The sequence below is a fragment of the Mustela nivalis genome (genome assembly GCF_964662115.1).
Source record: "Mustela nivalis genome assembly, chromosome: 14".
Lineage (NCBI taxonomy): Eukaryota > Metazoa > Chordata > Mammalia > Carnivora > Mustelidae > Mustela > Mustela nivalis.
In genome coordinates this window covers 3,295,845-3,322,066 of record NC_139033.1, presented here as the reverse complement: position 1 = coordinate 3,322,066, position 26,222 = coordinate 3,295,845, and the positions used below count along the sequence as shown (strand labels likewise).

The 26,222-nt window shown below is 43.7% G+C and overlaps 2 protein-coding genes across 2 annotated transcripts in view; one reads left to right on the top strand and one right to left on the bottom strand.

Annotated features, from left to right (window-relative positions):
* LOC309847621 (uncharacterized protein) overlaps nt 1–26,222 on the bottom strand; it is a gene marked incomplete at both ends in the record, with an annotated part of 65,535 nt that overhangs the window by 29,832 nt on the left and 9,481 nt on the right. The window lies entirely within an intron of this gene.
* Nucleotides 1,925–26,222, top strand: LOC309848195 (uncharacterized protein; the record flags this gene model as incomplete). Its single annotated transcript, XM_082699432.1, has 10 exons — nt 1,925–2,196; nt 3,472–3,643; nt 8,701–8,910; nt 13,457–13,534; nt 17,527–17,603; nt 20,417–20,444; nt 21,307–21,380; nt 22,637–22,745; nt 25,394–25,447; nt 26,161–26,222. The coding sequence occupies exons 3-10, from the start codon at nt 8,838–8,840 to the stop codon at nt 26,220–26,222; spliced, it is 555 nt and encodes a 184-aa protein (XP_082555558.1). The 5' UTR covers nt 1,925–2,196; nt 3,472–3,643; nt 8,701–8,837.

The window sequence follows — 26,222 nt, the reverse complement described above, 5'->3', positions numbered from 1 at the left end:
GTGCCTGGGTGGCTCAGTGGGTTAAAGCCTCTGCCTTCAGCTCAGGTTATGATCCCAGGGTCCTGGGATTGATCCCACATCGGGCTCTCTGCTCAGCATAATGCCTGCTTTCCTCTCTCTCTCTCTGCCTGCCTCTCTGTCTACCTGTGATCTCTTAAAAAAAAAAAAAAAAAAGAAACCTATCTCTACTTTTGGCAAAATTTACTGATAATACAATTTTTGTCTGAGATGGAATATGGATCAGTCTCAGCATATTGGGACATTTGACAGTTGTCCCATTGCCATAGATTTCTTGTTGGCAGGATGTGGTGGCATCTGTGTTAGTGTTTACACCTTTTGTGCTTGACCCCATAAAGGAGGGCAGGTAAAACAGGTTCTCAAATGTCTTAAAGAAGAAGCTGTTTGGCATTAAGGTTGATCTTCATGCCTTATGGGATTTGTTCTCTTGGCCTGGGTTGGGCAATAGGGCTTCCTGGTTTGGAAGCACCTTATACAGACTATCAACATATTCTTTGTTTTGTTTGTCTTCATAGTGGTCATAGTGCTGGTCCATTGTGTTCTAGCCAGTGTTAGTCTTACAAGCATCTATACAGATGTTCTCTCATCACATGCATGGTCAAGAAGACCTTCCAATACAGTTGCCCATGAAGATGACTAGACCATGTCCAGCAGTGAAGTGTGGGATCTCTGGTCTTGTCTGAATAGGCCAACCTCTCCTAAGTGAGATAAGGACCAAAATGGGGGATAGACACATGGAAGACCCCAAAGAAAGTGCCCTGAATATATATAAAAATAGGACTGTGGCCTGATATGTGTAGCCCAGGAAACCAACCCATTATCTACAGTTTTCATCTTTTAAGACATCAGACCACTATCTGGGGCATCCAGTCCAGAAAGCTAACAAATAACCTCTGTAGCAATTGGCCCCGAAGGACCAGCACATGATTTGTAACAGACTGAGCCTGGTTTTTCTCCATTTTTGCACCTGAGGCCCAGCATATACAATAGCCCTGACAAAGACATGGGATGTCCTGCTGCTAGATTCCTGACTTCAGCTTCCTTATGCCAAGAGGCTTTAATCAGGCATCCCTGAAGACTTTCCTTCTGGCTCTACAATGTTTCTGCACTCTTCTCCTGCTTTTGAATCTCTGCCCAAATGCAGTGATAGTGGCTGACTCCCTTGCTCTAGCAAGTTCTGAATAAATCCCCTTTACTTGTTATCATACGGTTGGTCTTCGTTTTTATGCACATCACCACTGAATAGTGTCAAGAAACCCTGAATGGTCCAGGCAGGGAGCTGGACTGAGTCAGGTGTACTAGGCCCACCCTGCTAGAAGGAAATCCTGTAAAGTCAGGTTCTGGCCCATGTACTCCCCCACACTGCTATTTTCCTGTTTTGGGTGACTCTGGACATGCACAATTTGCCCATCAATTTCCACTCTCGAGATTGCTCCAGCATGGGTCTGGTTCTAGAGGTTCTTTTGTCTTTGTCTTCAGCTTTGGAAATATGAAGACTGAGGCATGAGACAACTGTGTGGAATTGCTGAGTAATATTCTGGATGTCTGGGGCATGGTGTGGGCAAAATTTTAGATTTGAAGTGGGGCCATGCTAGGTCAGAAAGTTTGGAGCTGATGAGCATAGAGTTTTCCTGAGTGAAAGAGAAAATAGGAAAATATGTCTGGTTTGTGATCCTTGGTTTGTGTCCTGGGGAGGGGGTCTGCAGGTTCTGGGTATAAAGGGGGCCCTCTAAGAGGAGACAGGACATTGTCCCCTGCCCCTATAGGAACTAGTAAGGGAGAAAAGTCTGTAGAACCTGGATCTGGGGAGACTCTTTGGAAGGAAGGAGTAGGGAAGTTGCCCACTCAAGCCAGTGTTCAGACCCCCTGTTCACTCTGAGGCCATAGTCCAGGTTATTTGCACACTTTCTCAGATCAACCTATGAGACACTGAAGGTCACAGGTTTAATTTATTAAGCCACCAAAGCACCAATGCAGATGGCCACTTTCACAGTTTATTCACAGTAACTGCTCCGGCATCCTGCAGAGGCCATCTGGCATCCTGCAGAGGCATCCTGTGACAGTTGGTTTGGAATATTCCGTATTCTGAGTCAGTTAGCAGTTGAGCAGACCACTCACTGGTCACTAAGCATAGCCAACTGGTCCCTGGGAAGGCTCCAGCTCCACGTGACACAGCTGGTAATGTGCATGCTGGGGGAGGATGGCCACAGTGGGTCTTCCACCGGCACTCCAGGGGGTTTCCCTTGGGGTTAACTGCCTTGTGTTTTGGGTTATGGATTAACACCTAGAGGTGGGAGGCTGAGTTAGCATCTGGTCTTTTCTGTTGGCTCAGGCACCTCCTCCAGCAGGAGCGTCCAAGAAAGAGACTTGGTTCTGGGCGACAGGGCATGATCTCTGGTGCCCTGGGCAGGTCTTGGGTGTTCAGGGATCTCTCTCCCCAGGGAAACAACTCTATTCCTGTCCTGGACCCCATCCTCATCTGTATGGTAACTCCTGGCATGTCAGTTCATCTCTGTGAATTTCAGGGCCTCCCACTGTAGAATAAATGAAACAAGATGGGATTGGGAGGGAGACAAACCATAAGTGACTCTTAATCTCACAAAACAAACTGAGGATTGCTGGGAGGAGGGGGGTTGTGAGAAGGGGGGTGGGGTTATGGACATTGGGGAGGGTATGTGCTATGGTGAGTGCTGTGAAGTGTGAAAACCAGGTGATTAACAGACCTGTACCCCTGGGGATAAAAATATATGTTTATAAAAAAAAATAAGAATAAGGCTTACAGCCTCTGCCCTGCCCTCACCCACCTCACTAGGGCCCACCTGGGAATTACAGGAGATGGTCACATGTATTGTATTGTCCACGAGCTGTGAAACATCATTCCCATGTAAAAGCTAAGAGGGAGCTTCCTTCCTCCCTGCTGTGGAGCCATCCAAATCCCCTCTCTGGATTCAACCACTACCAAGTGTCTATTTCCTTCTTGCAGTCACTCAGGGATTAAACACTTAGGGCAATTAGGAAACACCAGTCATCTGTTTTTTTTTGTTTGTTTTTTTTTTTTGTAATAAGGCTTTCTTGTATTTAATTATGTTTAGGCTCTTAACATAATAGTAAAAAAGTAGGCCATATTCACATTTGAACATCTCAGAACAGGGAATTACACAGAGTGTTTTTGTCACTTTCTCAGGCACTTGTGACTTCTAAATGGAGTTTGAACCCAGGCCATCAGTCATGGATAGTGCCCTTTGCTGCATTTCTCTAATGCCTTAGTGAAATAAAAGTATTTGATCACAGGATCTGTCTATAGGGTGTTCTAAGCGTATAGCCAACCACAAGAACTCCAGAAGTCCTACTTGGATTCAGGAGGCTCTACTGAGCGGGCAGCAGGTGGATAATGGGATGAAAGGATTGAATTAGGAATAGATGATCACCCATTTCCCTGTGTTCTTCTGCCAGCAAGTTGTCCTCAGTTCTCTCTATTGTGATGCATTTCCTGGGATCTTGCTTCAAGGATTAAGAAGAAATGTTCACATAAGGTGAAGAATATCAACTGGTCCTAAGCAGTGATTCAGGAAACTCTACCTCTGGCCACACAACAGAGGGCACCCTATAGATGACCCACTTGAAGGTACTGTGGAAATGGACTCATTAGGTTCATTCAAGAATAATGATTCTATTTTATTCCCTGGCCTATCTTTAAGAGAAAACCATAAAAATGTTAAGCCACATTCTTCTCTTGTGTATGCAAAGATAAATGAGCAAGCCATTCAGTATTGCTGTAGCTCTAGAATACAGGTACTTTTCAAACTCAAGAATGGGTTTCCTTTTAACAGTAAACAACATCTTTAGTTAACATATAGACTTTTAGCTGATTTTTGAACATTGGCTAAAACAGATCTTTGACTGAAAAAGTGTTTTCAGATTTTAAAAAATTAATAGGTATTATTTATAACAGGAGGTTTAGATGAATGTAAGAGTTGAACAGATAATATAGAAAGCTCCCATAACCCATGCCCCCTGATTCATCCATTAAGGACATCTTACATGAATGTGGTCCATTTGCTATAATTTGCAAAACAATATCAATACACTTCGATTAACTAGAAGTCCATGGTTTACATTAAAATTCACTCTTTGTGCTTTGACATTCTGGGGGTTGTGACAAATGTATAGTGTCGTGTATCATCACCATGCCAGGATTCTTTTTTTTTTTTTTTTTTTTTTACTTTGATAGATTTATTACAGACGGAAAAACAAAACCAATATAAAAAAGAGTTGAGTTAAATATTTGGCTATATCTGACGTACTTTTCCTACTAGGTTTCCTACTAGGTTTGTGAAATCAGTGAGAACATAACTGGTGACAAATGATGGCTGGTGATACAATTTATTGTCACAGATACCATTTAACACAGACATCAGTCTAATTCAATAGAAGTTTACCAAATGATTGGTCAAAAATCTATCATGACTCTACCTTCTTCCAAATTTTTGCTACTTATAGAACTTTGAAACATTAAAATTTTTGTGGATTTTCACTGGCGTGTTTCTTTTTTTTAAAAATTTTTTTATTTTTTATAAACATATATTTTTATCCCCAGGGGTACAGGTCTGTGAATCACCAGGTTAACACACTTCACAGCACTCACCAAAGCACATACCCTCCCCAATGTCCATAATCCCACCCCCTTCTCCCAAACCCCCTCCCCCCAGCAACCCTCAGTTTGTTTTGCAAGATTAAGAGTCACTTTTGGTTTATCTCCCTCCCAATCCCATCTTGTTTCATTGATTCTTCTCCTACCCACTTAAGCCCCCATGTTGCATCACCAGTTCCTCATATCAGGGAGATCATATTATAGTTGTCTTTCGCTGCTTGACTTATTTCACTAAGCATGATACGCTCTAGTTCTATCCATGTTGTCGCAAATGGCAAGATTTCATTTCTTTTGATGGCTGCATAGTATTCCATTGTGTATATATACCACATCTTCTTGATCCATTCATCTGTTGATGGACATCTAGGTTTTTTCCATAGTTTGGCTATTGTGGATATTGCTGCTATAAACCTTCGGGTGCACGTGCCCCTTTGGATCACTACGTTTGTATCTTTAGGGTAAATACCCAATAGTGCAATTGCTGGGTCATAGGGCAGTTCTATTTTCAACATTTTGAGGAACCTCCATGCTGTTTTCCAGAATGGCTTCACCAGCTTGCATTCCCACCAACAGTGTAGGAGGGTTCCCCTTTCTCCGCATCCTCGCCAGCATCTGTCATTTCCTGACTTGTTGATTTTAGCCATTCTGACTGGTGTGAGGTGATATCTCATTGTGGTTTTGATTTGTATTTCCCTGATGCCGAGTGATATGGAGCACTTTTTCATGTGTCTGTTCGCCATCTGGATGTCTTCTTTGCAGAAATGTCTGTTCATGTCCTCTGCCCATTTCTTGATTGGATTATTTGTTCTTTGGGTGTTGAGTTTGCTAAGTTCTTTATAGATTCTGGACACTAGTCCTTTATCTGATAGGTCGTTTGCAAATATCTTCTCCCATTCTGTCAGTTGTCTTTTGATTTTGTTAACTGTTTCCTTTGCTGTGCAAAAGCTTTTGATCTTGAGGAAATCCCAATAGTTCATTTTTGCCCTTGCTTCCCTTGCCTTTGGCCTTGTTCCTAGGAAGATGTTGCTGCGGCTGAGGTCGAAGAGGTTCCATGCCAGGATTCTACAGAAATCCATACATCAGTGCTCCTGGCAGCACTATTCACATTAGTCAAAAAGTGGAATCAACCCTCAAGTCCCTCAAATGATGAATGGATCAATCACAATGTGTTATATACACACAATAAAGTACTATTCACCTATAAAAAAGAATTTGAAATATGCCCAACATGTATGGACCTTGAAGAAATATTATCCTCTATGAGATCAATCTAGCACAGAAATACCAATATTGTATGATTCCACTAATATAATGTCTTTAGAATAGGCAAACTCATAAAGACAGAGGTTATTAAGAGCCAGAAGCAGTGGGGAAGATGGAGTTATCTCTTCCTGGGTATGGAGGTTATGTTGGATAGGATGAGAGAGTTTTGGGTATAGATAGTAGTGATGAATATACATGTGTAAAGATAATTAAAACCACTGAATTGTATACAGACAAATGATTAAAAGGATGAATGTTATATATTCTTCATCACAGTAAAAAAGTTAAAAATCCAATAGACTAGTGATGAATACAGTAGCTGTGTATAAAAAGCATGGAGGCTGAAAAGGTCTTATAACATTTGAATACGTGTAATTTTGCTGTGCTTTAAAATGGGTAGGAATCATGGGACTCCATCATTGAAACAACATACATTTTAATGTTTGCCTTTTTTAGATAGACCATTTCACATGGATTAAGTTCCCCTTAGCTAGAAAGACAAAGCCTCTATTTCTCATTTCCTTCCTGCTCCTTCTCTTTGCCTGCCTTCAACCACTGAGGAAGATGCTCCAGCAGCTGCTCAGTCCTTGCTGGTTAACCAACGATATGCATACGTTCCTGCCCCATGTCCACACCAAGCAAATCTCCCTGAGTAATAAGTGAGCAGCACTTCCAATGTCCTGACAGCTTCTCTGTGCCCTAGCTCCGTCCAAAGGCCTTTTGGAGAACCTTCTTGGAGACACAAGGGAGAAAGTGGTCCCATCTACCACCAAGGGAAGCAAGCCTGTCTTTGAGATAGAAACCTTGCTTCCTTTCTTTCTTCAAAAGAAAATGAAACAATGTGCGTTATAGATGACATCCACAATTTCCTTGTTGGGCGTGGGGAGAATGTTGAGTCTATTATCAACTTATACCTGATTTCAAAGGACATGTGTTGTCTTAATGTTACAGTTAACTCAGGAAAGGTGTCCAATTAATAGGGGACATTTGTGGTCAATTAAATAAGATCAAGATATACACCGATCTATTTCACAAAATTGGTAATTGGGGATATATTTAAGGGATGTGATCATAACTTGGCAACAAATATTTTACGTTAATCCTTTTTCATGTGCTGATGCATGTACCATTTGCTGCCCATCATGACCCCCAGAGCCATACTACGAGCCCCTGGATGGAAACCTGGATAGATTTTTTTTTTAAAGATTTTATTTATTTATTTGACACACACACACACACACACACACACACACACACACACAGAGCTCACAAGTAGGGAGAGAGGCAGGCAGAGAGAGAGAGGGGGGGAATAAGATTCCCCACCAAGCAGAGAGACCAACGTGGGGCTCGATTCCAAAGCCCTGATCATGATCCAGGCCAAGGGCAGAGGCTTAACCCACTGAAATACCCAGGTGCCCCAGATTTTTTTTTTAAATTTTTTATTATATTCATTTAGCCACTGTATAGGAGTACATTATTAGTTTTTGATGTAGTGCTCAATGATCTATTCTTTATATATATATAACACCCAGTCTCAGCATATGCCCTCCTCAATACCCATCACCCTGTTACCCCTTCCCCCTACACTTCTCCCCTCTGAAACCCTCAGGTTGGTTCTTGGGGTCCATAGTGTCTCATGGTTCATCTCCCTTTCATCTCCCCTTTCAGATTTCCCTCCCTTCCCCTATGGCACTTCATGCTATTGCTTATGTTCCACAGATGAGTGTAACCATATGATAATTGTCTTTCTCTGCTTGACTCTTCTTTCCTTAACATATTCCCCTCCAGTTCCATCCATGTCAGTGCAAATGGTGGGTTTTCACTGTTTCTGATTTTATATATGGACCACATCTTCTTTGTTTTTTTTTTAATTTTTTAATTAATTTTCAGCATAACAGTATTCAACCAGTTAGAATGGCCAAAATTAGCAAGACAGAAAACAAGTGTTGGAGAGGAAGTGGAGAAAGGGGAACCCTCTTCCACTGTTGGTGGGAATGCAAGTTGGTGCAGCCTCTTTGGAGAACAGTGTGGATATTCCTCAAGAAATTAAAAATAAAGCTTTGCTATGACCCTGCCATTGCACTACTGGGTATTTACCCCAAAGATATAGATGTCGTGAAAAGAAGGGCCATCTGTACCCCAATGTTTATAGCAGCAATGGCCACAGTTGCCAAACCATGGAAAGAACCAAGATGCCCTTCAAAGGACAAATGGATAAAAAAGATGTGGTCCATATACACTATGGAGTATTATGCCTCCATCAGAAAGGATGAATACCCAACTTTTGTAGCAACATGGGCGGGACTGGAAGAGATTATGCTGAGTGAAATAAGTCAAGCAGAGAGAGTCAATTATCATATGGTTTCACTTATTTGTGGAGCAAAAAAAATAGCATGGAGGACATGGGGAGATGGAGAGGAGAAGGGAGTTGGGGGAAATTGGAAGGGGAGGTGAACCATGAGAGACTATGGACTCTGAAAAACAATCCGACGGTTTTGAATGGGCCTGGGTGGGAGGTCGGGGTACCAGGTGGCGGGTATTAGAGAGGGCAAGGGTTGCATGGAGCACTGGGTGTGGTGCAAAAACAATGAAAACTGTTATGCTGAAAATAAATAAAAAATAAATTTAAAAAACATTTTAAAAAAATAATGGGACCTCTATCTATTCTCAATATGTGTTTATTTTTCTCTCTTCACCCTAAAGATGGGCTAGTGACTCTATTTGGGGGGCAGGCAACCTCCCCTCATGTCATTTCTTTTCAAAAACAGAGGGATAATGTGTGAGACCAGACTTCAACTTTGGAAAGGAAGTGTTTCCTCTCACGTGAGACCCTTGTCTGTGAAGAGCCACCTGTCTGGACAGCAGGAGTTGGCCGCTGTGCAGCTGCGGTGACTCTGAAAGGTCTATGATGACACCATCACCATGGCGACGAGAGATACACCTCTGCTGTCCTGTCCAACTGCCCCTCTTTGAGCTGAGTGAGTCATTGAGACACGTAGAGCTCTCTATATGGGGAACAAGATTGGATTGTGTGGCTGCTGTTGTGGTATGTTCTTACAGATCTCCTGACTGCTGTTTGCTGCTAATCAGATAGTTCACTCTTCCTCCAACTATTCTCTCATCTTTGAAAATTTTCTCTCTCCAACTTGTCATTCAGAGTTATACAAATATTTTATAGTTTAGTTTTATCCCTTGATTTATATTTTTGGTTATTCTACCAAGCTAGCTGCCTTGACTTTTGTCCTCCATTTAGAAAAATGTACTCCTTTCTTTTATATCCTGCACCTCACCCTTGCCAAACTAGGTTTCCCTAGGGGAGAAAACACGGCAACATCTATTTTCATTTACGCCTTTTTAACGTCCAAAATTATACATTCCCATTTCTCCTTTCTGAAAGTGAGAGTGAACCCGGAAAGGTCGATATGGAGGATATTTATGATTGTTTTATCCATGTTTTACAATGTCTTCCTGTACCATTTATCCCAAAATGGGTATGCATTTCAGGATTTTGGGGACATGTTGGTTTGTTCCTAGAAACAGGCGCCCCAAAGAGATCCAAAGAAGAGAAGAGTCTACATTTCACTTATGACCCCCAAGCAGATGTTTCCCTTTCTTCTTTGGCTGTTATCCAAAATTACTTTTTCTAGGTGATATGCTGTCTAGGTCATATGCTATCCCCCATCCTTTTCAGTTCCCCAGAAGTAAGTATAGTGAAACTATAAGGACATTTTGTCCTCAGTTACACAATGAATAGCCAGTCTTTCAACATATGGTGAAAGATGGCTAATTAGTTAATGAATTGTGTTAATGAGTGATTGATACCCAAGCACATAGATTGTTAGGAATGCACAAAGAACGATGGGAGGTGGAGACCATGAGTAGAGACAAACTTTACGTGTAAGTGGATAAACATGTACACTTGCCCATAGGATGGTAGCTCGAAAGCAGAAAGAGTCTTCATTAGAGTGGTTTTGATGGGATGTGTTTGTTAGTTCTCTTGACCTTTCCTCCAGATCTCTTTCCAACAGCTAAGCTATGGTTTTCTTCTGTGACAATGGCCTCAGGAACTCATATGTTGTTTGGAGGCACTTATGTTTGTGTGAGGAATACATAATGCAAGGTGGCATTGTTTCACATGCTTTAAAACACTAGACTTTGCAATAGTGACCCTGCCATCCTTTACCCTGGGATTCCTTTCATTTGGCCTGCTGACCATGAGTCAGGCAACTGGAACAATCTAGAGAATATTCATGACTATTTCTGACCAAGGGTCCCAGAGAGTGTATTCAGGGAATCAGCAATTGGTTGTTTTTTCCTTATTGACTTCTTGATGCCTCTGATCCATCCAAACGAAATTGTGTTAGGGTCAAACACTTGTATTTAGGCAAAGCAGCTGTGCCACAAAGCAATGGTCTGGGAACTCAAATGCCCAGATGTGACCCAGCTCTGGAAGTTGTGAAATTGTGAGATCTCAGACAAGATCCATACCCTCCAATGAGCCTCCCAGACCATGTGACATGCATTAATTCAGTAATGCTCATCACACACATATTGGATGTTTTGTTTACTCTCCGTATTTCCCAGGTGGAGGAACGTAGGCATAGGGATGAATGTGACCAGGTTCATGGTCTCCTATGTAAAGGAGCCATGAGGTGAACCTAGGCCTATAGTCCCAGGGTTCATGCTCTAACTACTGAACTGAACTGCACTGACTACTCAGACATGGATTCATTAGTGTCTGTGCATAGAGCTGTAGCCACAGTGTGTACGTCAGGAATTACCTGAGCCAAGGGAAATCCCAAGTGCTGTTTAGCATTATGAGGTCATCTCAGGGGTCACATAGGCCACAGAAGCTCCTGAGCCCCACAAGTACAGACCTTGCCATAGTCTTTACTAGGAAAGGGACATAGAAAGCCTGGTTAGTTCAAAGATATTGAGGGTTTGGAGGCACACTTTAGGACAACCCAGTCAAACTCTGTTTCATTGCTGGGCTACACCTCAGTCCAGTCAGAACTGAGGAGACCCTTTCATCGTATTTGATGGCATTTTCAGTATGAGTAAGACCTAGTAATGCAGAAATCCTGTGAGCCCAGGGACACTCCTGGGACAATAAAATGGACTCAGAGAACCGGTTCATGATTAGCCTTCTCTCCACTGCCCTCATTGCGATTGCCTTGTAGAGCTGAGATAGAGAGTGGTCAGTGTCATGGCATGGTCCCTTTTCAGGGCATGGTACAAATAGAATAAGAATAGGGATCATAATGGGTGGTTCCTGGCTGACTCAGTCAGGGGAGCATTTGACTCTTGATCTCAGGGTCATGAGTTCAGTCCCCATGTTGGGCGTGGAGCCTACTAAAAAAAAGAAAGAAGAATTGGGGACCTAGTGTAGCATATTGGATAACATTCTCCCCCATAAGCCCTAAAAACATGCTTGAATGCCATGAATTACACACTTTAGGGACACTGACCAATAAGAACTCAAATGCTCGTAACAGCCTGGTGTTCATCGTCTCTGTTTTGACAGGCTTGTCCCTCAGGGTCAGGGAGTGTCCATGCTCCAGTGGGGACCTTGCCTTCTTAAAGAGCTCTCCCATTGTTGGCTAGTAAGTGCAAGCATGGAGAGAGTCCATGCTCAATGAATATATACACCTGGCATCACACAGCAAGACCAGAAGGAAATCAACATAGAACTAAGAGGGTGCTTGGTTTTCAATGATAGGACTTCATTACTTACATTTTTAAATATTTCATTTATTTATAATGAATGAATATTTCATTATTCTCATTATTAGTTGTCAACAACTGATGAGATTCCTCAACAAGGACCAAGCAATTTGGTTGCTTCCTAACCAAGCAACAGAATGTCGTGCCTAGATTTGAATTTAGTCTCTCAATGAAAGGTCACCGATTCTCAGGTGCCAACGAGTATAGAGCAGAGGAGAGATAAATGCAAAAACAGGTCTGGGTGATGCTCATGGAGTGTCATGAGAGGGGGAGCTTCGCGGGGCTCGGGTTTAGAAGGGTCCCTCCCTATGGGTCCTTTGTATATTCCCGGTTTTTGAAAGAAGATTTTATTTGAGGGGGAGAGAGAGGGAACGGTCATTGGATATGAGGAAAGTGGGGAGGAGAAGAGGGACTAGTAGGCACCAAGCTGAGTGCAGAAGCAGGGGATGGGCTCGATCCCTGGACTCCAAGATCACGACATGACCCGACGTGAGACACTTAACCCACTGAGCCACACAGGTGCCCCAGAGGGTTCCCCTGAAAGGAGGTGTGACATGGTCCCCTGCCACTTCAGGGTGTAGAGAAGAATGAGGAGTCTATAGAGACTGGGCCTGGGGGAGGGAGGGAGGAAGGAACAGGGAAGGTGCCCACTGAGAGCCTGTGCAGGCCCTGTTCACTCTGTGCCAGCCAGCCCTTCATCCAGGCTGTTTGGATACTTACTCAAATCAATAACCAAGGAGACACTGAAGGTCCCTGTCTTGATTTATTCAACCATCAAAGCACTAAGCCAGGTTGCCATTTTACCAGTTAACTGGCAGGAATGGCTCAGGGATGCTGAGTCCTTAGAAGGGAAGCAGATTCTTAGTAGAGCCATCATGGGACAGTTGGTTTGGAATGTCCTGGCTTCTGCATGAGCTTGGGATACCAGCAGACCACTGGTCCCTGAGGGTGGTCCACTGGTCCCAGGGAAGGCTCCACATGAGAGAGCTAGGAGTATGAATGCTGTGGGTGGATGGCCCTTGGATTCCACTGGCTCTTCAGAGGGGTTTCTCACGGGGCCATCTGCATTGTGTTCCAGGTTGGGGATTGAAACTCAGTGGTAGGGGGCTGAGTTAGGATTTGGACTGTTCTGTTGGCTCAGGCGCCTCCTCCATGGCATCAAGTGTCTCCCACACTCCCACTTGGGGCAGGAGGATTTGAGAATGGGACTAAACTGAGGAAGCCCTGGTTCAGGACTGCAGGGCATGATCTCAGGTGCCCTGGGCAGATCTCAAGTATTGAGGGATCTCTCTCCCCAAGGATTCGACTCCATTCCTGTCCCAGATTTCCCACTCCTCAGTATAGTTCACTCTTGGCAAGTCACCAATCCCTCACTCTCAATGACAGTGTCCTTCTGTCTTTCTCTATAGTCTCATACAGTGTCTGCTAGAGCTTTCCCCCATCTTTTCCTGTGGTAGTAAAGGACACTTAAGCTACACTTAACCTACATTCCAACATTTTACTGATTTTCAAGCCTGGAATACAGGGTTCTTAATCCCAGGCCCCATGTTGCAAGGTCCATTTCCAGACTCATTTCTTCTGTACCTTTGAAACTTTGTTCTATCATCAATATCCCCCTATTTGCTCCTCCTCCAAGCCCCTATTCTATTCTCTGCTTCTACGTATTGGACTATTGGAGGTGCCCCATATAAGTGACATGATGCCATATTTGTCTCACTGGGTCTGGCTTATTTCACTTAAGATTATGTCCTCCAGGGCCATCCAGGTTGTCACAAATGTTGACATTTCCTTCCTTTGCAGGTGAGAAATTCACCCAGCTATGGGCCCGAAGATGGAAACATCATATAAAAATACAACCCACTGATGGATCCCATGAAGGTACCATGGGAATTTATTCATGAATCGGATTCAAGAATAATTACTGTAGGAGCACCTATGTGGTGTCCAAATCTTGATTTTGGCTCAGGTTATGATGCCAGGGACCGGAGCTCGGCCCCATGTGTGGCTCCGTGGTGGGTATGGAGCTGTTTAAGCTTCTCTCTCCAATTCCCATGCCCTTCCCCTGCTCACACTCTCTCTTTGTTGCTAGAAAAAAAAAAAAAAAAGAAAGAAAGAAAAGAAAAAAAGAAGCTGTATCATTATACTAGCCTGTGAGTGTTCCATACTTCAGACAAAGATACCAAGCCATATTATTTTTGTGAACACTGAATTTCAGCTGGTCACTCATGAGTTTATAACCACAAGAATAAAGCTGCATTTGCACCTCCAGTTTGGTAACGTTAAATGGTAGGTATAGTGAAGCTAACATTTGGACATGAGTGTGTTGTTAAACACTAGCCAAAGAGATCTCTTCTTAATTTTTAATCAATAGACCTTAATACTTAGAGTAGGTTTAGAGTATCCTAACAAGTGAAGAGATAATCAAAAAAAGTTCCCTTATCCCCCTTATCCCATAGTGCACCTTTTCCACAAGTATCAAAACCTTCATCATGGTGGAACATTCGTCACAAATAACAAACCAGCCTAGAGCTATTATTCACTGAATTCCACCATTGCTATTAAGGCCTGCTCTGTGTTGAGCAGTAGTATGTGTTTTGACAAATGGGTAAAGTCCTGTATCCACCATTTATAGGGTAGGTTCACTGCCATAAAAATCCTGTGTTTCACCTAGTAATACCTTTGCACTTTCTCTAGGAATCAGAGCAACCGCTGATGGTTTGTCATCGCTCTAGATTTCCTTTTTTCAGAATACGATAGAGTTGGAACTCTAAGCCATGTTGCTTTTCCACACTGACAGCTTTCCCCTCTATCTATACAGTTACCATTCATTGATATCTTTCTGTGACTTGACACCTGAATTATTTTTCTTTTCTTTTATTATTTTAGTTAGAGAAAGAGGGAACGTGTTGGGGAGAGGAGGAGGAAGAAGGAGAGAGAAACTTCAGCAGGCTCCTCCTCAGCATGGAGCTTACCTGACACGGGGTTGAAATTCCTGACCCCGAGATTCTGACCTGAGCCAAAATCAAGTGTTGGGTGTTTAACTGAGAGAGCCGACTACATGCCCTGAAGTTCAGCTCTGTTTTTTACAGAATCCTACTTCATTGTATGGGGATATTGTTGGTTGTTTACCCATTCACCCTGTGAAGGACAACTTAGTTGCCTCGAGTTGTGGTGTTCCTAAAGAAAGCTGATAGAAGCACTCCTGGGCCGGTTTTCATAGGAACATAATTTTTCAGCTCAACTAGATAAATACCTAAGAGTGTGATGGCTGGATTAGACACAGCAAGGCTCTTATGCTTTGTTAGATTTGATAGAATTCACCAGTCCAGCCACCTGGGGCCGGCACCTTCTTTCTGGGAAACGTATGAACTGTGGATTCACTGTCTTTGATATATGCCAATTCAGACAATCTATTTCCTTTGCGTGGGTCTTGAGAGTTTCTGTTTTGGAAGGAATTGGCCTTTTTGCTTAAGCCATCCTAGGATATTTCCATGTATTACTTTACTTTTTAAAATTTGATTTTTTTTTTCAGTGTTCCAAGTGTTCATTGTTTATGCACCATACCCAGTGGTCCAGGCAATACTGCCCTCTTTAATACCCACCACCAGGCTCACCCATCCCCCTCACTTCTAAAACCCTGTTTGTATCTCAGAGTCCACAGTGTCTCATGGTTCATCTACCCCTCTGATTTTCCCCAATTCACTTTTCCTTTCCTTTTCCTAATGTCCTCCAAGTTATTCCTTATGCTCCACAAGTAAGGGAAACCATACGATAATTCACACTGCTTGACTTATTTCTCTCAGCATAATCTCCTCCAGTCCTGTCCATGTTGATACAAAAGTTGGGTATTTATCCTATTTAAAACAATTTTTATTTTTTTTTTATTTCTTTTCACTGTTCCAGAATTCATTGTTTATGCACCACACAAGTGCTCCATGAAATACATGCCTTTCATAATACCTACTACCAGGCTCACCCAGCCTCCCAACACAGCCCCTCCAAAACCCTCAGATTGCTTTTCAGAGACCATAGTCTCTCATGGTTCATCTCGGCTTGACTTGTTTCTCTCAGCAAAATCTGCTCCAGTCCTGTCCATGTGGATACAAAAGTTGGGTATTCATCTTTTCTGATGGAGGCATAATATTCCATTGTATATATGGACCATATCTCCTTTATCCATTCGTCTGTTGAAGAATGTCTTGGCTATTTCCACAGTTGAGCAACTGTGGCCATTGCTGCTATGAACGTTGGGGTACAGATGGCCCTTCTCTTCCCTACATCTCTATCTTTGGGAGTAAATACCCAATATTACTTTTGAATCCTTTCAACCTCCATACGATCTGTAGTGACGATGACTCTTGTGTCCCATGTTAATGTACATCCTCTCTTATTCTTTCATTTTTCATCAGGCTACAGCTTTATTCATTTCACTGATATTTACAAGGAATGAGCTTGTGTCTTAGTTTAATGGATTAGGTCTGAGAATTTCCCATGTTCCATTTCAATGGTATCTGCAATAATATTATTTTTTTCTCTTGCTCGCTTTCTATGATACTACACTCTTGCCTTGTTTTCTAAGCAAGCCTAGGCATGTTACATCTCTCTGATTTTCTGACACATGACTTTCAGTCCTATCAGTTCCCCTAAGCCCTGCCTTTCCATAAATGTTGGTCAAGGTACATTTGCATCTCATTTGATGAAAAATATTTTAAGGTTCTCTTGAAATTTCTTCATTGACCACTGTGTTATTCAGAAGTGTATTTTTAAATCACAGCTCCTTGGGGATTCTCCCAAGATTTCTTCCTGTTGCTGATCTCTAGTTGAATTTCATAGAGGTCTGAGAGTGGCTGTTGTATTGAGTCTACTCTTTGATTGTGTTGGGATGTGTTTTCCGGCTGAGAATGTGGTCTCCTGCTGAATGTTCCATGGGAGGTTGAGAAAATGGTGTGTTCTGCGAGAGAGTGTCTGCTCCAGGAAAGCTCGATCCCCTGTTTTCCCTTTTTTGTCTCCTGAGGGCCATGGTTTCCCTGTGTCCTCTGTTTTCCTATGGATCCCAGAAGAGCGTGTTGATTTTTCAGTGTCTTCAGGCTCTCTCTTGTTCTTAGGAAGAAGAGGTGATCTCCATGGTCTTTGCCCATGGAAGTCTCTCTTTTTGTCTTCATGTACCTTCAAACTCCCTTCTCGTGGCCCGAGTCTTGACTTCAATACATCTGGGCACATGCTGTTTTTATTCATAGAACTAGTTTTCCAAAACAGCTGAGAAGAATGTGTCTAGATACAAGCTTTTGTACTAAAACACACATTTTCTTTTACATTACGTCTTTGATGACATCTGGCTAATTTAATTAATCTTCCTAAATTTAATCTGCCTAAATTATAGGTATAGAGAAATACCAGCAGCATGCCTTCACTCAGCATTTGCCCACCCCAGAGGTATAGACTGGTGAAAATAGAAACAAGATATATTTCAATATATACCCATTGATTATCCAGCCTTACACACAATGGCAGGCAAAGAAATCTACTGATAGAGATTGATAGAAAAGCAATGACCTTACATATCTAACCCACATTCATATCAAGCAATACTCTCCGAGCTATTCATTTTTTTAAGATTTTATTTCTCAGAGAGAGAGAGTGAGAGAGAGAGAGAGAAAGCACAGTCAGGTGGGAAGGGCAGAGGGAGAGAGAAAGAGCAGGTCCTCCCTGAGGAGGGGCCCCCCACGTGGGACTGGATCATAGCATCCTGAGAGCATGACTTGACGGGAAGACCAGTGCTGAAAGAACTGAGTTTCCAGGCGCCCCTCCTCGAATTAATCTTGAACAGCACCACCAATGTGCTGATGGGTACATTCTTGATGTCCTTCCAGATGTGTCTGAGAAAATCTCAGTCTGTGAGACGCTTTGCCATAATCCCAAAGAAGAAGAGGACCAGAGTGTTGCCAAGGTGAGGTTGCCTCTCTTTTTCCCCAAGGAGCAAGCATTGCTTTCTTGGTTTCTTTCATCAAATTCAGATGACAATCAAATTATACACTATATGTTGGTGAATTGGACATAATAAAAAAATTCATTTTCCTAATGTAAATTTTTTGTACATGGAAGTAAAATGGTTTTTTAAAGATTTTATAACTTTATTTGACAGACAGAGATCACAGTAGGCAGAGAGGCAGGCAGAGGGAGAGGTGGAAGCAGGCTCCCCGCTGAGCATAGAGCCCGATGCTGGGCTCAATCCCAGGACCCTGTAATCATGTCCAGAGCCAAGGCAGAGGCTTTAACCCACTGAGCCACACAGGCACCCCTAAAGTGAATTTCAAACTGTATGTGTGTGTGTATGTATGTGTATATATAATTTTATATACATATATATGTATAAACGTGTATATATATATATGTATATGCTTATATATATATACATACATATAAATATATGTGTGTTTATATAAGTATATATATCCATATATATACACATACGTGTGTATACACACACATACACATTTGAGAGGACATATGTATAATTTCCCTTTTGCGGAGAGTCCTGAGTGGTTGTTTCCTGCCCACCATCATCTGATTCAAGAGGATATTTACCACTGGCAACAGCAAATCTTATTAGAATTGCTGTGGTATGATCCTTTCCATCCACAAGAGTTTCTCTTGCTTGGATGAAGAATTTTGTAGTTGCCATCCTGAGTGGACTGGGTAGACACATCTCCCAGGAAAAATAACTTCATACAGGCATCCAGGTCCCACTCTTGGGGCCTTGGATTCAATCACTGTGTTCCATCTGGTTTCCTAAAGTCATTCAGAGAACTAAAGATCAGTACAGGCAGACAAGTATACAGCACGGCCAGAGACTCATGGTGTCCTCTTTTCTGTGCCTGCAGCCTCAGGAAACATCAACAGAGGGAGGCGGTACGTATTCTGGACTCAGTCTCTTCCTGGGGAAAAACTCTAGCTGGTAAGGCAGGTGGGGCCCCCTTGCAATCTTCAGTCTGGAGAGCCTCCCTGATTGGGGGTTCTTGGTAGGACTCTTGGTGGTTTGGGGACAGGCATATTTCCCAGGTGACAAAGTATGCTCTTTTGTCTGCAAGACTAGGAAGCCAGTGGGTTCTGTGTGTGTGCTGTGAGTTTGTGTGCATGAGGTTTTTGGTTGAGGTGTCTTTTGTGGCTCTATGTAGTGTGATTGTGAGTGGGTGATTTTTTGTGGGAAACATGGAGAGACAGAGGCGGAAAGATACAGACAGAAAGACAGAGAGGGAGAGATGAATAGAGCAAGAGAGAGCGTGTATATTTCTGCAGGAGATAGATTCTACCACCACTGCCACTGGCCAAAGTCAACATTCTCAGAGAAAAGAATAAACCTCATCTAGGGCACACGTTCTAGCCGTGGGAGACCCCAAAGGGGCAGTTCAGCCCCTGCCAGCCAACCACATGACCCCACATGATCTAACCCCTGTTCATATCAAGCAATACTCTCCGAGCTATTCATTTTTTTAAGATTTTATTTCTCAGAGAGAGAGAGTGAGAGAGAGAGAGAGAAAGCACAGTCAGGTGGGAAGGGCAGAGGGAGAGAGAAAGAGCAGGACCTCCCTGAGGAGGGGCCCCCCACGTGGGACTAGATCATAGCACCCTGAGAGCATGACTTGACGGGAAGACCAGTGCTGAAAGAACTGAGTTTCCAGGCGCCCCTCCTCGAATTAATCTTGAACAGCACCACCAATGTGCTGATGGGTACATTCTTGATGTCCTTCCAGATGTGTCTGAGAAAATCTCAGTCTGTGAGACGCTTTGCCATAAGCCCAAAGAAAAAGAGGACCAGAGTGTTGCCAAGGTGTGGTTGCCTCTCTTTTTCCCCAAGGAGCAAGCATTGCTTTCTTGGTTTCTTTCATCAAATTCAGATGACAATCAAATTATACACTATATGTTGGTGAATTGGACATAATAAAAAAATTCATTTTCCTAATGTAAATTTTTTGTACATGGAAGTAAAATGGTTTTTTAAAGATTTTATAACTTTATTTGACAGACAGAGATCACAGTAGGCAGAGAGGCAGGCAGAGGGAGAGGTGGAAGCAGGCTCCCCGCTGAGCATAGAGCCCGATGCTGGGCTCAATCCCAGGACCCTGTAATCATGTCCAGAGCCAAGGCAGAGGCTTTAACCCACTGAGCCACACAGGCACCCCTAAAGTGAATTTCAAACTGTATGTGTGTGTGTATGTATGTGTATATATAATTTTATATACATATATATGTATAAACGTGTATATATATATGTATATGCTTATATATATATACATACATATAAATATATGTGTGTTTATATAAGTATATATATCCATATATATACACATACGTGTGTATACACACACATACACATTTGAGAGGACATATGTATAATTTCCCTTTTGCGGAGAGTCCTGAGTGGTTGTTTCCTGCCCACCATCGTCTGATTCAAGAGGATATTTACCACTGGCAACAGCAAATCTTGTTAGAATTGCTGTGGTATGATCCTTTCCATCCACGAGAGTTTCTCTTGCTTGGATGAAGAATTTTGTAGTTGCCATCCTGAGTGGACTGGGTAGACACATCTCCCAGGAAAAATAACTTCATACAGGCATCCAGGTCCCACTCTTGGGGCCTTGGATTCAATCACTGTGTTCCATCTGGTTTCCTAAAGTCATTCAGAGAACTAAAGATCAGTACAGGCAGACAAGTATACAGCACGGCCAGAGACTCATGGTGTCCTCTTTTCTGTGCCTGCAGCCTCAGGAAACATCAACAGAGGGAGGTGGTACGTATTCTGGACTCAGTCTCTTCCTGGGGAAAAACTCTAGCTGGTAAGGCAGGTGGGGCCCCCTTGCAATCTTCAGTCTGGAGAGCCTCCCTGATTGGGGGTTCTTGGTAGGACTCTTGGTGGTTTGGGGACAGGCATATTTCCCAGGTGACAAAGTATGCTCTTTTGTCTGCAAGACTAGGAAGCCAGTGGGTTCTGTGTGTGTGCTGTGAGTTTGTGTGCATGAGGTTTTTGGTTGAGGTGTCTTTTGTGGCTCTATGTAGTGTGATTGTGAGTGGGTGATTTTTTGTGGGAAACATGGAGAGACAGAGGCGGAAAGATACAGACAGAAAGACAGAGAGGGAGAGATGAATAGAGCAAGAGAGAGCGTGTATATTTCTGCAGGAGATAGATTCTACCACCACTGCCACTGGCCAAAGTCAACATTCTCAGAGAAAAGAATAAACCTCATCTAGGGCACACGTTCTAGCCGTGGGAGACCCCAAAGGGGCAGTTCAGCCCCTGCCAGCCAACCACATGACCCCACATGATCTAACCCCTGTTCATATCAAGCAATACTCTCCGAGCTATTCATTTTTCTTTTAAGATTTTATTTATCTGAGAGACAGAGAGAGAGAGAGAGAGAGAGAGAGAGAGAGAGCCCACAGTCAAGTGGGAGCAGCGGAAGGAGAGAGAGAAGACGACCCTCGCTGAGCAGGGTGGCCCCCATATGGGACTAGATCTCACAACCCTAAGATCATAATTCAGATGAGCAAAAGGCTGATGCTGAAAGGATTGAGCCCTCCGGGTGCCCCTCCCCGAATTATCCTTGAGCAGCACCACCAATGTGCTGACAGGTACATTCTTGATGTCCGTCTAGATGTGGACATCGGCTTGGTCTGGGCGTGGCCTCGCCAGAACACTGAAGTGCAGAAACACCAGCATATTGCCAAGGTGAGCATGCCTGTCTTTACCCAAGGAACAAGCATTGTTTTCTTGGTTTCTTTCAGCAAATTCAGGTGAAAATCAGATAATATATGTTGATGAATTGAACATAATAATAAAAAATTCATTTTCCTACTATAAATTGCTTGTATATGGAAATAAAGTGATTTTTCAAATGTATATGTGTCTGAATGTGTGTGCATGTGTAATTGCATAAATGTGTAATTACACATACACACACATTTGAGAAGACATATGTATAATTTCCCTTTTGGGGAGAGTGCTGAGTGGTTTTCTCTTGCCAACCATCATCTGATTCGAGAGGACATTCACCAATGGCAACAGCAAACCTGGTTAGAATTGCGCTGGTGTACAAAAGATAAAAGAAAGAAAAATGGTGTAACATTATCATTATTTAGAAAAGGTATTGATAGTATTTGTTCCAAATTATAGAAATATTATAGTATAACCTCACTTTCTTTTTTTTTTTAAGATTTTATTTATTTATTTGACAGAGAGAAATCACAAGTAGGCAGAGAGGCAGGCAGAGAGAGAGAGAGGCAGAAGCAGGCTCCATGCTGAGCAGAGAGCCCGATGGGGGACTCGATCCCAGGACCCTGAGATCATGACCTGAGCCGAAGGCAGTGGCTTAACCACTGAGCCACCCAGGTGCCCTCACTTTCTTAAAGCTAAAGAAAGTAATTTCTTATTTAGCTTTTAAATTTGGTCAACTTTTATGAGGTACTTATACAGGATACATAAAGCAGGGATCCCAAATGTCCTTGCTGAAAAGAACTTTCTATAGTTAGTAGATCATGCTTTCATTTTAGACCCACATTAGTCTACACTAGACTTTTCAAGCTTTAATATTACATTAGTTAAAATGATTTGGGGTTCTGTGAACAAACGCATTTGCTAAACACTAAGTATGTTCCTAATATGTATAGACAAATAAAGGTTGGTTGAACTTCACGAATGATACTTAAAAAAAAAAAAAAAAAAGAATTGTGGTGGTGGCATTCATTCCCTCAGCAACAGTTTCCCTTGCTTGGATGAAGAATTGGTAGGCACCATCCTGAGTGGACTGGGCACACACATCCCCTAGGACAAACAATTTCCTTCACGTGTCCTGTTTGCTTTCCGTGGGGGCCAAACACTGGGTTCCCTCTGATTTCCTGATATCACTGAGAGAACTAAAGATCATGAAGTCAGACAGTATACAACATGACCTGAGCCTCATGGTGCTCTCTTTTCTATACCTGCAGGTGCCGCGCAGACTGAGCCAAAGAGGTGTGTATTCTGGAATCAGTCTCTTGCTGTCTGTAGTCAGGGGCACCATCAGATCCTGGGTTCCCACTGGAATGGGGATCAGAGGTGTGGTGAAACAATGGGTTTTCTATGTGCATACCCATGGTCATGTCTTTGTAATTCAGGTAGTGATTTTGTGTATGTGGAGGTGGGCTGTGTCTCAGTGTGAAATAATGAGGTGTGATTCTGAATGGGCATGTGGTTTTGTGTGTGTGTGTGTGTGTGTAACCAGGATTTATGTCTCCCTAAATAGCACAGTTGCTGGTGTGAACTTATCATTTAGGAAAAGACAAAGAAAATCCCGCCCCTTGCCTCATGGGTGTGTTGTGTGTCAGAACTTACGGCATTGTATGACTTAAAAATGTGTGCAGTCTATCGTATGCCAAATACATCTGGTTCCATCTGACAAAATCCCAACACCATGGAGGAAAGTGTTCCCAGGGTCCTGATAGAATAATAACATTTTCAGAAATCCCTTGAGTCTGTCAGGAATGACTTCAGTTCATGATGGGTCTCACCTCTGAGCAGACAGCGGGAGCGATCATGACTAAAGAAAAGGAGCCGTAGGATATTCAGTTGGCGTCAGAGGAAAGGGAGGCTGGAGAGGGTGCTGAATGACAGCGAGGATGTAGTGCCTGTGTTTGGGGAGCCTAGCACCGAGATGAGGCCCTTCCACCTCAGATCTCATGATATTTTTCCCATCTCAATTTCTAGGGGAAGACCCTACATTTCTACACTGAGTGGCATTAGTAATAGCTATTTGCCTTGTTCTTGATCTTCCCTGAACGGGGCTCTCACCAAACCCAATCCCAGAGGCCATGTTCCATCAGACTCTTCAGATTAAAGGGATATTTCATCTACGACCCCTCCTCTGTTCCCACAATTTTTGATGAAAGAAGCCTGAGAAAGAATCCTCTTCCTCGTAGGGGGAGAGCTGAGGCAGGTGGTCCCAAGGGCAGATGGTTGCCACACCCTGTTCTGAAGGGAATTTGAGAAGTGGGAGCCTGTAGGTTCTAGAAACCTTTGTCTCTAGACCATAGTCTCACAGTAGTGTTGAAGGGAATGCCTGCTGGGCACAACCCAATACAGAAGTGAGAGCAGCAGCTAGGCTCTAAGGAGTCCTGACTCCATCAGATCCTTCTGCTTTGACGGGTGAGGGCATGATCCAGGGGCTTGGACTAGATCTTCAGAGGGAAGATGTAGAGGGGATGGGGGGGCGGGCAGAGGGACAGCTCAAAGGACAGCCAGGCCATGTGAGAGAGGGAGGGCATGCCAAGATTGCAAGGATAGGTGAATCAGGTGAAGCCTGGGCCCAGCCTGGCCCATGCTGAGGACGCCATTCGGGCTCTTCCTGCGCAGGGACGAGGCAGGTCACACTGTCACGGCTGGTGTGAGCACTGTATGGACGTCTTCCTAAATCCCCAGGGAAGGGGCTTGCTTCTCATTCCATCCTCTTCTCCGGCCACCTGTGTGACAAACCAGGCTCTTTCCATCATGGAAATTAGGGAGAGTCAGAGAATGCCGTCAGGTCTTCTGTTCCCCCACCCGAGACACATCAGTGTGGATGGAACAGGACCAGGCCAGACACACGGAGGCTCCCAGCCTGAACCACCCAGGGCTAGGAGGGGCAAGTTTTTACTTTTCACCTGCTTCTGGAAGTCACTTGGTAACCAGTCCTTGTCTACACGGAGTTGGCCAAGGGTTATCTGGCCTGCAGACATATTTATGCTGAAGAGATCTCACACCATGTGGCTATGGCAGCTGTAGAACATTCTAGGTGTTCATGAGGTGAGAGGGGCACAGACTCCAGGCATGGTGAACTTAGCAAAGTCATGGGAGCTGATCCCATGATTGGGGTGCTTCTTGCTCCTCCCTTTTATGGCCCAGAGGACATCAGTTTGATGGTTTCTCTGAAATGATCTGAGAGTTCGCACACCCAAACTCTGTGTCCTTCTACTCAGGGGGACAGGAGACCTGCACCTGGTAGCCACTGCAAGGGCACCAATTGCATCTCTCTCATTCCTTCTCACCCAGATGGTTAGCTCTCAGCAGCCTCTCTTGATACAGCCTGGATTAGGGTCTACTTCAGGGGCAGAAACGTCCCTCTTCACCTTGTCTTGGCCTCTGTGGCCCCACAAAATGCTAAGTGCCTGCCGAGGCTCTTGTATGGACCAGGAAGAGAAAGATGGGCTCCTGGGGACAGTGAACTGTCCCTGCCCCTAGCGAGACATGTCTGCTCATGTGTGAGTTAATTCAAGGAAACAAAGCTAAACAGTCCCATCCTTCATCACATCAGCTAAATTACAGGTGCCCCGTAATGCATGTTTACAACACAGAACATTTTCATTTTCACAGACAGCTCCCCTGGGCACCTGTTCTGAGCTTGGCAGAGGGGCTGCTCACGGACCCCATCTAACCCAGACTGTTTCCACCAAGTTGGGAATACAGGTTGATCCGTGCACGGGTGAGAGCTATCTTGATCCCATGGAGACAGGGAAGTGCCATGTGAAGTGGCATCGTTCCTTTTGCTGAGCGTTAGCAGCTGTGCTCAAGGTCTTGTTGAAGGGCTCTGACTCAGGGAGCCCAGGGCAGGTCTGAGGACCTGGTGGAAGAGTAGGTGTTGCCAGGCGAGCCAGCCTGGCCTCCGCTGGAGCCTCAGGCGCAAGGGAGCCCCTCTCTCTAACAACCCGTTGCTCATGCTTGTGTCTCTATAGAATGGAGCCTGGAGATAATATTAGAAGTCAGCTCAGAGGAAGAAGACCCTCCAGGTAGGGAAGTACACTCAGGTAGGAACCAAGGGGAGAGGGTTCCTGGGAACAGGCAGATTACAGCAGCTACTTTGTAGATCGAGATTGGGAGGTAGGAAATCAAAAAGATGAAGTATATGTATTAGAGGATTTCTTTCTGTTTTTCAGCCATGGAGAGATTTTATTTTTTGGAGAGAGTGAAGGATTGGCGGGGAGGGGCCATGGGAGAGGGAGATGGTGACTCCAGGCTGAGCCAGGAACCTAATGCAGGCCTGATCCCAAGGATCAGAAACCCAGCTGAATGCAGACATTGAAATGACTGAGGCATCCAGATTCAGTCTCTGTTTTGTTCTTTTCCTGTAATGGTAGGTTTTTTTAAAAATTAATTTATTTATTTTCAGAAAAACAGTATTCATTATTTTTTCACCACACCCAGTGCTCCATGCAATCTGTGCCCTGTATAATACCAACCACCTGTTGCCCCAACCTCCCACCTCCCTGCCATTTCAAACCCCTCTGATTGTTTTTCAGAGTCCATAGTCTCTCATGATTCACCTCCCCTTCCAATTTACCCCAAATCCCTTCTTTTGAAATAGAAGTAGTCTGCGTCTGGGCTTTGAAGGTGCTCTGTTTGTAATCCTCTTTTCTTATTTGATATTTATGATTCTCTCCAAAAGTGCAGTGAGGCTGCATTCCTCACTGCCAAACATAAGAGCCTTTGGAGACCCTCCTAGGCTCGTTGGAATTTCAGACCTGTGTGAAGACTGCTGAGCTGGTCGTACACCCTGGTGCTTGA